This window comes from Euprymna scolopes, chromosome 39 (assembly GCF_053919585.1).
Source record: "Euprymna scolopes isolate OS-2025 chromosome 39, ASM5391958v1, whole genome shotgun sequence".
NCBI lineage: Eukaryota > Metazoa > Mollusca > Cephalopoda > Sepiida > Sepiolidae > Euprymna > Euprymna scolopes.
In genome coordinates this window covers 29,741,350-29,755,016 of record NC_136520.1, presented here as the reverse complement: position 1 = coordinate 29,755,016, position 13,667 = coordinate 29,741,350, and the positions used below count along the sequence as shown (strand labels likewise).

The 13,667-nt window shown below is 32.4% G+C and overlaps 1 protein-coding gene across 15 annotated transcripts in view; it reads right to left on the bottom strand.

Annotated features, from left to right (window-relative positions):
* Positions 1–13,667, bottom strand: part of LOC145263693 (5'-AMP-activated protein kinase subunit gamma-1-like) — an 812,476-nt gene that overhangs the window by 1,890 nt on the left and 796,919 nt on the right. For all 15 annotated transcript variants that reach the window (XM_080120636.1, XM_080120635.1, XM_080120622.1 and 12 more), the window contains 4 exons: positions 13,392–13,514; positions 11,012–11,083; positions 10,004–10,078; positions 5,883–5,976 (listed from right to left, as the gene is read on the bottom strand). In XM_080120636.1, coding sequence (XP_079976762.1) covers positions 5,883–5,976; positions 10,004–10,078; positions 11,012–11,083; positions 13,392–13,514 — 364 coding nt within the window. The remainder of the gene's footprint in view (positions 1–5,882; positions 5,977–10,003; positions 10,079–11,011; positions 11,084–13,391; positions 13,515–13,667) is intronic.

Sequence of the window (13,667 nt, the reverse complement as noted above, 5' to 3'; positions counted from 1 at the left end):
CTTTATCAAGGAATGTCCATCGCTTTACCGTAGGTGTTAAGTGTTGAGACATCATGCTGAACAGAGTGTAGTCTCGATACTGAGTATGAAGTAATTTCCAGTAACAAAGATGGCAGCTAAGAATCAAATGCGGTTCAGCAAATAGCCAACGGCAAATTGATTGAATCCAAAATTCGACAATTTTTATAGTAACTTTGGAAGATTTTCATTGGTTGGTTAGCACAACCGGTGGTTATAAAAACGATTGTCGAAATCATTGGTCTCGTACCCCCACATCAGGAGTCAAAAACATTTCACACATCCCCTGAAAAAGGAGTTATGGCTCTGGTGACATCAACTATTTTCTTCCACAGGGCACCATTTAAAGTACATTGCTCTCCTCCCTCATAAACACCTCTTTTTAATATTGACCAGAGATGTCAATGGGGCTAAGGTCAGGGAAACATGGTGGACAGGTCATGAGGGGTTCTCTAACGTAGCCTACAGATTCAAGGAAGGCTGCAGTCACTCTAGCAGAATGGGATGATGCATTATCATGCATAAAAATTGTCTGAAAGCAATGTGACAATGGTAGGTCATCTAGTCATGTCGACAAATGATTAGCCAAAAAAGCTGTATACGCATTGCTGGTAAGTTTATACCCTCTAGCATTCGGAATGGTTCAACCAACTTATCCTCAATGATTCTCACCCAAAACATAATGACTCCATTTTCTTGTTGGCAATGAACTCTGTAAAGGGTTGGAGTTCCATTTGGGTTCCAAACTTTAGCCCATCCATCCGAACCATCAAAAGTAGCATGAGCCTCCTCTGTAAATAGGACGCATTGGAAATCCATTTTCATGTAATTCTGTGTCCAAGCCATTCGTTTTTCCCTATGTTGTTTATTCAATGGAGGCTTTGGAAGAGGTTTGATGTTCCTTGCTATCTCATTCAACATATTGCATCAGGCCTGCCTGGATCTTGGAGCGATTCCAGCTCTTGCAAAAATGGAAGCACTAGTGCTGTTTGGGATTTGGTTGACTTCCCTACGAATTTTCCGAATATCATAAGCTGGAAGGTTTCTCCTGGTGCTCTTATCTTTTCTGGATTTGGTGTTAGAATTGTTCACGAATGAAGCCAAGGTTCTTGGATCCCTTTCCAGCTCCATGACTAAATATTTGATGAACAATCCTTCTGCGAGTCCACCAACAATCCTTTGCTTTTCGCTAACCTTCAATCACCCGTTTTTTTGGCATTGTAAGAGATATGCAATAAAATGATGGACAGTATAAATTCCTTGATAATAAATAAAATGTCATAACTTCATGAATATCGCATGAATTTGAATAAAATTTTGGGAAATAACTAACCTTAAAGCAGTCCTTTGATGGTACAATTTTAATTTTTTTTATGTATATTTAGTGAAATATAGCTATTTTACTAATCTGCAATAAAGCGATTGACACAGTTTATATATATATATATATATATATATATATATATATATATATATATATATATGGATAATGTGATGAATTAGATCACAGATTAATCAATCTTGTGGTTTCAAGTCTTACGAAATATTTTTGGGAGGTTATATTTTTGAATAAGACAATCCCAGCCAAATAAAATTGCTCAATATACTAGATAGGGCAAATTAAAAATTGTAGGTTTTATATTCAAACTAGCGGGGGTGCCCGGAATTGCCTGGGTGTTTGTATGTGTGTCTAGGCAAAAAAAAGTGAAGGAGGAAAAAAAAGTTTTGGTAGGCAGGTAGGCTTGAACCTGAAGCCTTGAGGCGAAGGCAGAAAAGGAAGTGAAAGAAAACGTGATATGTTACTGTGACGCTAATAGTGAAAAGTGAGAATGGTTGAAATTAAACGATTAAAAAGTTAAGTGAATGAGTTCACACAGGTGCATAAATTTAACGAGGTCAAACATCACGCCATAGGGGAATGAAATCGCGCACTTAACTTTGGCTTCAAGCCAGTTCAGCTTTACGCTTTCTGCGTATTTCTTTATTTTCATAAGATGTTGGGGAAAACCAGCTCCCCCTAAAAGGAGGAGTGTCCAAATGAATAGCAATTGTTTGATATGACGGGTTTTCCCCGCATTGATCAAAGCTTATTGCTTTTCTGGATGTTCCTGACAAGAGTGCCAGCGAATCGTATTTTCTTCGATTACTTTTGCGATTACTTTTTATACGAAAAAAGCTGAACAAACATAAGAGGGAGAAATAGCATGAAAATAGCATGTAAAAGTCGCTCAAATAAAAGATAGAGACAACCTCCTTTTGTAAATCAGAGATATTGTAATCTAGGGAGTATATAAAAAGTTCTAAGACGTGCCCCCCCCCCGGTCTTTGCCGGACATACAAAAAAAGCGTGCACACAAACACACATTTTCGCTTTTATATTATAGATTCCTTTAAGAAAACATAATTTTCAAAACAAAAATTTTTATTGTTTGAACAAGAAATACGTTTCCAATGTCTAATGAAGTAAAATCTGGCAAACAAAACAGCCACTCAAACAGTTTAAGTTGGCAAGTTGTTAGTCCACAAGTCTCGCATAAACACAGCATAATGGGCTTGTTTCCATTCCTGCTTAAAATGCAGACCCTCTTCACTAGTAACAATCTCATCATGCAATTTATCAAAAACAGTACAAAATTATTAAACCTAAATATCAAACCAAGTTTTCCAAAAAGGGTTATGAACTGAACTCTATGATTCAGAAAAAAAAAAAAAAAAATACAAGCCGCTGCCACTATATTTGGTTAATTTCCATTTTATATGCTGTTCGATGGTCTTTAGAAATTGACTTCCAAACTAATCTATCTCTGGCAAGCTTTTTATCGTTCTTTATTTCAAGTCCATTCTCATCATTTCCTTCCAAGATTTCCTTGGCCTTCCTCTGTCAACTTGATATCAATAAAAATCCATGTCTCAGAAATGATTGTATGCAAAATTATTGTTTATGTTCAATTCTCGGAATGTATGTAAATGAATACATTGTAGTTTGTTTACCTAGCATTATATAAATATATAATATTTATAAGAGAGAGAGAGAGAGAGAGAGAGAAATACTATCTATATACATTATATATATATATATCAGGGTTGGATCAAATACTGACTTTTAACAATTGAAATACAAATACTTTCGTTAAGGTTACCAGAAATACAAATACAAATACAAATACTTTTATTCCTAACTCTAAAAATACAAATACAAATACTAACGCTAAAAATACAAATACAAATACTTTTATTCCTCAATCTCAAAATACAAATAAAAATACAATAACTGATTTAAACAATCTGAAAATATGCGAAGAAAAGAAAAAAGAAGAAATATTTCCTTCCAAATTTAACATCTACATTACACTCTATATCATGTCCTCATTGCATTTTATCATCATTAGAGCTCTGAAAGTTTCCGGGCCAAGTTTGGCTCGCTCTGGGGTATAAAAATTACCAGCCTTGCTGAAAACTCTTTCAGATGGTGCCGATGTTGCACAGCACCCTAGAATATTTCTGGCGAAAGGCTTCAAAATCTTGAAGCTCTTGTTTTCCCGCCAGTACCTCAGTGGGTTGACGTCAAAAGCCAGAACACATTCTTCTAAGTAGGAATCGAGTTCTGCCTTTACCGCTGTAGTGTCGCTTATTGATGGACTTACATTTAGCTTCCCAGCTGGTGGCATGTAGGCAAAAAGACGAGGGCGTTTTGCATTCATGTCAGCCTCGTCTTGATTTGTGTTCACGGTCATGAAAAACTTCCTCTCTTGAACTGTGTTCTTCAAAGACAACTGAGTTGACTGCGAAATAATTAGGTCCACAATCTTCGAAATATTTTTATTTTTCATTTTTTCACATGACAGCCATGACAGCTTAAACCTGGGGTCCATGACAGCTGCAGCAATGACATCAGTCCTATCAAGAAACGGATGCAATCTCTTTTTGATAGAAGACTGTAGTGCATTAGCCAAGTTTAAGCAGTAGGTTGGTTTACTTTCCATGAATAGTTTGAGGCTGTGTTCAAGGCCAAATACAACTGGTGCAACGCAAGAAAGTGTCACCATGTTTTCTCATTCCACTTGCGACATTGCCTCTTGGAATGGGTCCAAAATTTGCACCACTTCTTTTAGCATTGCTATTTCCACTACGTTCAATTCTCGTATGTTCTTGCACGATCCTAGGAGACAAATAGCTGAGTTGACGCCATTGACATCTTTGAGAACTGACTTAAGCATAGTCAGTTGAGAGTTCCATCTAGTAGCATTAGCAGCCTACAGTGAAATCCCAATATTTTCCAAGAACGGTGCTGCCACAGTAGATCGCCGTATTGCAGCTACAATACTACAGCACTTGTGTATCACAGTTGCAATTGCGCTGCATCTGACACTGGGATCATTGAAGGCATCTCGTATGCAGATTTGTTGTGTGTGTGCAAAGCAACTGGACCGATCCTGTGGAAGAAGGGCAAGGACTTCATTCAGATCAAGTTCTTCTTCCAAAATATCAATGTTATCTATGTCTCCATTTTCCTTGATACTTTCATTTTTCACTTCATTTCCATATAATCCTGGTAGACATATATCAAATGCTCTCACCATAGACGAAGCATTGTCTGCAACCACTTTCCTCACTTTGCCACGAATTCCAAATTTAGTCACTACATCCTCATATGCTGTAGCAATGTGTCTATTAATCCAAGATAGTTAGAAAATCTATAATTATTGACTTTTAATTAAACTTTTGGGACTACTCAGGAAAAAGTATATGAATACTTAAAAATATTCATTTTAAATACAACTTTAAATAGCTATAGTTATAAGTTTTCAAATTTCTATAAATTGAAAATAAATTAATTCAATTAATTTCAAAACACTACTTTTAAAGAATTTCAAACGAAAAATACAAGAATTAATTATTTCAGAGGAAATATACTCAGTGACCTAATTGGCAGGGACAAGGTGCCAGCACTAAAAAATGTCCCCAAAATGGTTTCATACTCAACTGTGAACTCTTTGAAAGGGTCCATATAGACATTTAGTAAGTAACTGTGAAACCGGATTAAACATTTAGGTGTGAGATTCGCTTAGTGGGAGAGGGTGTAAATCCATGAATGGGAGTGGGAGGTCAAAAGTCTTTTTTTTAAATCTACAAGTTTAGACATCCAAACAACTGTTTAAATTACTTTATTATAACTTTTTCTTTAATAATCCATATTTAATAAATATTTATATAAAATTATCCGAAAAAGGCCAAATTTGAAGCATAAATGTGAAAAAAAAAAAAACAAACAAAAATTTTGAAAGCCAAACTGCTTCAAAAAAAGCCAAATTCGCGAAATTTGGCCTTAAAAAAGCCAAGCTGGCAACCCTGAATTGAAGCTACTTGACTCACAGACTTATCGTCACTCAACTAGCAGCAGCGTGTGTGACTGGAAGTGGACAGGGCTGGTAGACTGGTACACGTACGCAACATGTATGTGAACAGGGTTGGATCAAATACTGACTTTTAACAATTGAAATGCAAATACTTTCGTTTAGGTTACCAGAAATACAAATACAAATACTTTTACTCCTAAGTCTAAAAATACAAATACAAATACATTTATTCCTAAATCTAAAAATACAAATACAAATACAATTACATTAAAATTGTATTTAAATACAATTGAAATACAAATACAATTGTATTTGATCCAACCCTAATATATATATATATATATATATATACACATATACATACACATACACACATATATATATATATACATACATACACATATACATACACATATACATACACACACACATACATACATACATACATACACACATTATATATATATATATATATATATATATATATATATATATATATATACTTACCCATAGGTTTCAAAACAAGGTAGGTGAGGAGATCAGACAACGATAACATGCCCTTCACATGATCTTCTTCATCAACAACCACCAACCGATGAACCTGACAAGGAAAGAAATGATAAAAAAAAAATCAACTTAGGAAAGAAACAATGCAAAATATAATTATTCTTTTTTATAACCATAAAATATACATTTCTGTAAAAAACAGAAGAAAAATAACAACTTAGGGTTTAAAACTATTTTAGGAGTGGAGTGTATAGGAGTGTCGTAAACATGAAAAAAGGTTTGTACAGATGATTTAGTTTGATCTAACGCTGTGCAGCAGGTTGCAGAGTTTAGAAATATAAGGTTCAATCTGAACGCCGCATTTTTAATTCTTCCAAGTTCAGACTGTCAATTCATTATTCAAAGGATTAAAAACAAACAACAAAAAAAAAACACACGCACACTCCAATACTCAAATTGCTTTTAAAACCTTCAACTCCACAAACCTATCATATCTGTACGATAAATGCTTTACTCAGACTTCAGAAATTTTAAACAATCTGATAACAGCCTACAAAGAATGTTCTAAACAATTTTATATTTTATTTATACTAGCAGCACATATGGACATTCAACAGTTGTGTCCTTCATCTGTTTTATACTGCTACCATGCATTTTCTGGATGTCCAGCATGAGGGCAGACCCCACAATATTATTGTGCCACCTTTGTTCAAACTGAATCATAGTACTCTTGTTATGTAGTTTCAAAATATGGATTACGGGGTTGTATCTCCAATACCTTTATGAAGTATTTTCATTCTATGGACATCTGGCATAAAGGCAGATCACACAATATCATATCAACTTCAGAAAAAATAATATTACACTTTTATCTATATCTGAAGGTTCAGAAAGTGTATTTTAATTTGTCATGTTCAACACAACAGCAACATTAGATGAAATTTTAAAAATTTATCTTTGGTAATGCCATTTAAAAAAAAAAAGAGTTGAAGGGTGATAATGTACACACATGAAATGTTCTTAATGTATTATTAATAGCATTTTGGGTGATTGTGCTGTATGGTTAACAAAAATAAAAATTACAACAAATAACTTTTACCAAATGCAGGAAAATTTAATCTTCTGTCAACTTGCATAGTTTTCAGTTTTGGAACTTTTCTTAAATGCTTTATTTTATTTTTATTTTTTTCAGATTTTGTATTGAAACTTAGTAAGTTTGTGAAATTAATGAATCCAATATGGCATTGTGTTTTTACTTAATGTGAAGGGTTGCTGTCATATATTTAACAACTGAAAAATAAAAAAGTGAACAAATATAACTGTTACCAATTAATTTTCGATAGTATTAGTTGTCTTGTATCTTGAATTCCATAATTTTACAAGCCTTTTAAGTTGTATTATGAAAACTATATATATATAAAAAAAAAAAAAACTAAAAAGCTATGCAGATTAATAGAGGATTAAATTTTCTTGCATTTGGTAACAATTACTTTCTCAATATTTGTTCTGATGAATTAAAAAACGCAGGAAATATATTAAATAAAATATAAGGAATAAAAGTTGTATGTAACTTTATTATATCATCAGAATAAGGAAAAGTAAAAGAAAAAAAAAAGAAAAAGAAACCTCTTTAGGTCATGGCATTTCAAAGCTAAATGCTTCTCATCAGAAGAGGAGAAGGGTCAAAATTATACAAAATGTAAAAATTAGATAAAAACTGACTTAATTTTCAGATTAAATTTCCTTATTGCTCTGTTTTTCATCTTGATAAGTTTTGCTTTGTTAAAGATATGCCCTGTGATAACCTAATTGTGTATGTATAATTGTATATACGTTGTAAAAAATGTTTGAAATAATAAATATCAAAATGTTTGCCATTGTTATGTTTGAGACATTTATCAGCCAATTCAGACTCCTAAAGCATCATAGAGGTTACTTCTACTGAAACGTTATTTCATCAGAGTACAAAAACTTGAGCTTAGAAATTTAAAAATTAATTTCAATAATAATAGTTTTCTTGAAGGAATCTGAATATGCAAAGTTTCACAAAGGCTCAATTTTAAGTCAATACATATTTGAATCACATGAAATAGTTGTAAATGAAATAACTATGAAAAAAACTAAATAGACAGGAAATCTATGTTGAAAAAGCTAAAATTATACTTCTTACTCTGATTCTGTCCATATTCATTTCTAAGAAAATATTGAAAATAGCCTGAAGTCAAAATACTAATGGCATAAATCTTACTCATCCTAATAATTTTTAGTTGAAAAATTAGTAAGAAATGTTGGTAGGAGAAGGGTTAAAGAAAGGAAGAGAGAGTGTGAGAGAAAAGAAAATAAGGAGATTTTAGCCAAATAGGTAGCAATGGAGGTAATTTTGTTTTCATGAAAATCGTTCCAGACAAGGTACAAAGCTACTTGATTTGAGAAGCTAACAAGAATGAAATATTATAACAAAGATTGAAAAGACGAGGACTATGGGTAGGTGGGAAGCAGTCAGCAGGAAGAGAATTCCAGAATACTGCAATTCTTGGAAAGAAGCTACTGGAATAGGAAGCTGTATCACAATGAGGTATTAAAACAGTGAATTGATGGAGACTACTAGACCAATGAGTCAAACAAGCTGGAACAAAAGAAGCACGAAATAGACCAGACAATTTTGAAGAACACATGACATAATAGTATTTATAGAAAAGACTGAGACAAGCAACATCACATCTCAGAGAGAGAGAGAGAGAGGGTGCAGAGAAGAAACGGTGGAGCCAACCAAATTACATTTCTGCAGCGTATCGAGAATACTCAAATGGGACAGTAATTCACCTGGCCAAATATTATAACAACACTCTAAACCAAGGTTTCCCAACCTTTTTTGGCAAACACCCTCCCCCTAGAACACTTGGATATCTACTACCACCCCTTCCCTATATGAACCCTTACATAATAATGTTAGTAGTAGTCCTAGTACATAATTAAAGTGAAAATAATTAAATATTCATAGTTTATTAAATAAAATTCTACTCTGTCAACTGAATGGGAAGAGTAACAACTATAAATCAAGTGGGTCAATTAATATATCATAGCATTGCTAATACAATAATCAATAAAATCAAAATCAGATTAATAATCACAGGAATCACCAATCATTGTAAAGATTTTTGTTGATCAACAATAAGTTCAAAAACACCAAGCAATGTTACTAGAAGCTTTCATCGCTCCCTCAAGGATCTCAGGGACCCCCTATACGATAAATTTGGCCACCACCCACCTGAAGTCTCATGGTACAGACTCCATTGGGAAACTCTGCTCTAGACAATAGTGGATTTGTAGACACAGAGAATAGCCTCAAATGTTTTGGGCGATAAATCAAACCAACTTTATGAGAAACAGAAAAAAAAAAAATAGATCAAATGTAGGAACTCTAAGAAAGATTTAATGAGAAAGAAAGACAAAAGTAGAGAAGTCACATAATATGTAGTAGATTTTATTAAGTAATGCTTGAGTGTGCAAAACTAACAAATCTACAAATTTAACATAAAGAACCCTCATTGATGCATCACAAAATCTAAATCTATTTATGGAAATGTTTGCATATTTTTCTATGTATAGGATTCACTCCTAAACTAATTAACTAATCATTACGATTTTTGGAACACAGATGCTAGACATAAGTTTCATAGTGTAGGATATATTTAGTTGGTTCTTGTCCCAAATTCCCTCTATATTTAAAAGCAAAAAGAAAAATCTGTGAGGAAACGAAAACATCACATTCCAAAATTCATGCAAACTGATCAAGTACTTTTATTTTTATACAGAAAATCATTTTTAAGTAAGAAATTGGAATTAATAGACATTACAAAAATCTTGCAAGTTTGAATTATTGTTGAGTTATCTCCCTTGTTTCTTGAGATTATTTTCAAAACGGAGGCTGAAGCCGCTTACTCATCATGAAATTTGATTTTTTTAGTTAAAAATAGTATCAAAAATGGATATAGTGACAAATTTTCATTATACAAGGCATGGTTTTGCAAGTTAGTTGAGAAATATCTCCCAACCCAGAGTTATAATTAAATACTTTTACTTTTTGAAAAAAAAAAAAAAGAAAAAGAAAAACAACTTACTTCAGCCATCACAATCCTTTCCATGATGGTGCCAAGGGTTTCTGTTCCACGGCACTTTACAACTCCTTCAAATCCCTATATAAAATAAAATTTTAAAAGATAAATAAAATACAAATATACATTATTTTATTTCTATGAACAGATATCTGGTGAAGGAACTAAAAACAATTATCGATAGCAAACATCACGTGCAGCAACTACAATGTCTTCTCCACACTAGCTTTGCAGAGAAACTGTGAGGAAACTCCGAAGCAGTACCGGAAATGATTTCTGATGAAGTGTTGGAAGGTTACTTTTTCAGTTTAAGTTACTGCATTGTTGTAAGAAGCTACGATCAACCTGCAGACATCGAAGATGGCACTGGATGCATTATATAGCTTATGATCTTAGGATGATTGGTTCTTTTTTGTTATTGTTGCAAAATTAAAAAAAAAAAATGAAATATTGAATTTCAAGTGAAACCAATGGTATCTAATGAATAGTTATGTCACAGCAATGAACATAAATATCCAAAAATTACGAAAAGCGATAAGGTAAAAAATTAATTATTAATGAAAATAATTTTCAAAAATAATTAGCGAAGAGTTCTAATTGTAACAAAAGGGAGGTAAATATTTTCTGAAAACTGAAAATCTTCAACCAATTTAGTAAAACTTAATTTTTGCTAATGGTCTTCAAAAACTATTTTCATTAATAATTAATTTTCTACCTTATTGTTTTTTGTAATTTTGGGATATTTTCATTACTGCGACATGACAGTTAATTAGATACCATTATTTTCACTTGAAATTCAAAATTTCAATTTTTGAATTTCGCTACTGGTTGGTTACCTCTTATTTAAGTGATAGAGGATTCTAGCGAACAGACTCTGGTACACAGTATCAACAGGAAATTTAATTTACATTTTGAAGAGTTTTTCACTGAATGTTATTTTTTTTCAATAAGTTTAAATTTTGATAAAAAAAAAAAAAATGAAAGTGTATTAATTGAACGATGAAAACTACTTACGGCAGTTCTGTGATTTAACGCCTGTGATATCGTCACATCCAAATTATTGTATGACTTTTCAGCAGCAAGATTCTAAAATAAAAAAAAAACAGATAAAAATTCAATTAACTAATTGGTCAAATATAAAGAGGAAACATTGAACGATCTTATATATATTTGTTTTTATGTAGAAATCGTTCTTGACAAGTTATAAAGCCACTTGATGTAAGAAGCTTACCCCCCCCCCCCCAAAAAAAAACTTAAAGATTAAAAACTTGCTAATGTTAAGTGTTTCATGGATAGATTCTCACTCAAGGAAACAACATTTCTCTCCCTTTGTCAGAAATATCGCTCATGGAATGTGAAGATTAAAAGAACAAAATAAGGGAAGCTTGAGTACCACGAAACTGAGGGTCCCCTTTCTTTTCTCCTTAAATATGATTATGTCACTAATTTGAATCATGCTTCTGTATAATAAGCGCCATTCATAAATATGGCAGACAATAAATGTTAAAAATATTAAAGCCAGAGGAAGCAAAAAAGATCCAAAGCTTGTGCATACCTTTTCAGTATCAAGGGATTTTTTTATACTTTCATCCAAACTTTGGTCAGTTTGTGAACATATTCAAGAGATGCCAATATTAATGTATTCAAGTCCAACAGAAAAATATTCCCCTGTCAATGCTAGTCTTTACAAAAAGTTGGGTTTTTTTTTGGTGATGCATCAACTCTTTTCAGGTTATTTAATGCCAGATCTACAAATTTTGAAAAAAGATTTTTTTGCTTCAAGTTCTTTATATTTTCAAATATTTATTCATGTTTTGTTTTAGAGCACGTCATCCGTCTTCAGGTTATTTAATGCCAAATCCAGTAAATTTGGAAAAAGGTTTTATACATTAGATTTTTTTTTTTTATATCTTGAAATATTTATTAATGGTGTTTGTTCAGACAACCTGATTTGGAAGCATCCACAAATAAAAGTTCATTTTAACAAGCAAACTGAAACAGATTTTTTAGGATGTTTAAATTTTTTTCATAAATATATCCTAAGTTTTTAAAAATTTTTTTATATAATTATAAAAGAATATATCTCTTTTTAAAAGCAAAATTTCATGGCACAACTAAAATAAAATAATTTATAGATTAATTAAATTATACTAAAATTGGACTAAAAAAAAATTGAATTTCGAAGTAAATTTGTTATGTTCATTTTAGTTTTTGTCATTTATTCCAAAACAAAACACATTGTCACCGAGATGCAAGGTGCTACTGTGAATTAAGGACTATATCTGCAGAGGCATCTTAAGCAGGGAGTTGTGCAACTTGTGCACATTACATTTAAGATTTTAATGTAGCCATTTTTGTTTTCAGTGGCTTGAAATAACCTTAAATTCAAAACTTTATTATTATTATTATCAACAATTTTAAATGATGTGTTTTGAATTTGATATCAGGTCTTTGGGAATAAAAAAAAACATACCTCATCCCCACATTTCTTTTACTTTATTATCCATTCCCCCATAAATACAATTCTATGTATGCATGTAGTCAGGACAAGTCAACCATTTTAATAATCTTTTCTCTTCTTTTCTGCAGAATCCTATTACACTTTTTCAAGCTAATATGTTTAATCCCATTCAAGAGACATGACTACTTATTCTAAGTAGCAATTTAAAGTTTCTTACTTATCCAGTGGGAGAGGGGACACACACACACAGAGAAATACCTGGAATAGTATCCAGGCACAGGATTACTCCCGTTTGTGTGATAGACTTGTAGATCTTGTCTAGGTGTAGAAGAGCCTCAAAGACACTCTGTACTTGGTCTTATTATCTGACTAGGGTAATAAATGCCATCCAATCATCTCTTTTTCCTTATCTGAACAACTTTAAAACACTTTCTTGTTACTTAGTTTCCACTCTTTTTTTACAAATTGAGGATGCAGATTTGACAGATTGTTTGGCTGCTGTTTTTGACTGGTAGTACAGGAGCCCTAACTTTGAAGTAGTGCAAAGGATGTCTGTTTTATCAATAGTTGTAAATATTGGTATAACTAGTGCCATATTGTGCATGGAATGGGGGTTATGCACTTATATCTGGTGGATTTTCCTCGAGGCCACAACCTCATTGATAAAGACTCGACTAAAATGTTTTACTTGTGTGAACTTTGTCTTCTGGCATTCAACAAACACTCATTTTGACAATGACAATAAATATTATCAAGCAAGACGCCCTCTCCCCGCCAAACAACAAAATTGTCTCCTCTTCACAAATATCTAAAATCCTAGGCCTAACCTCGACAATGCAGAATCATTTCTCCTAGTAAATTTTGCAGATATTCTAGCACTAAATAAAACTGACTTGAACTCCTCAAAATCACTGTAAAGAGAGATATACTTACAATAACATCAAATTTGGCATAAATGTCAACAACTTTGCCTTGTTTGTCAAGAACAGGAAGAGCTGAAATCCGATGCTCTACAAATAAATTCAATGCCTTAATGATTGGGGTATCTTGAGTTGCCTGAAATCGAAAAGCAAAAAAGGAAATACAAATAATTAAAATAAATTTAAAAAAAACAAAAAACTTTACAAATGTATTGATAATTTAGAGAGTGAAATCATGGTGATATAGGAGAGAAAGCAGATCAACATTAACTTGTGAGAGAGAAGGAAG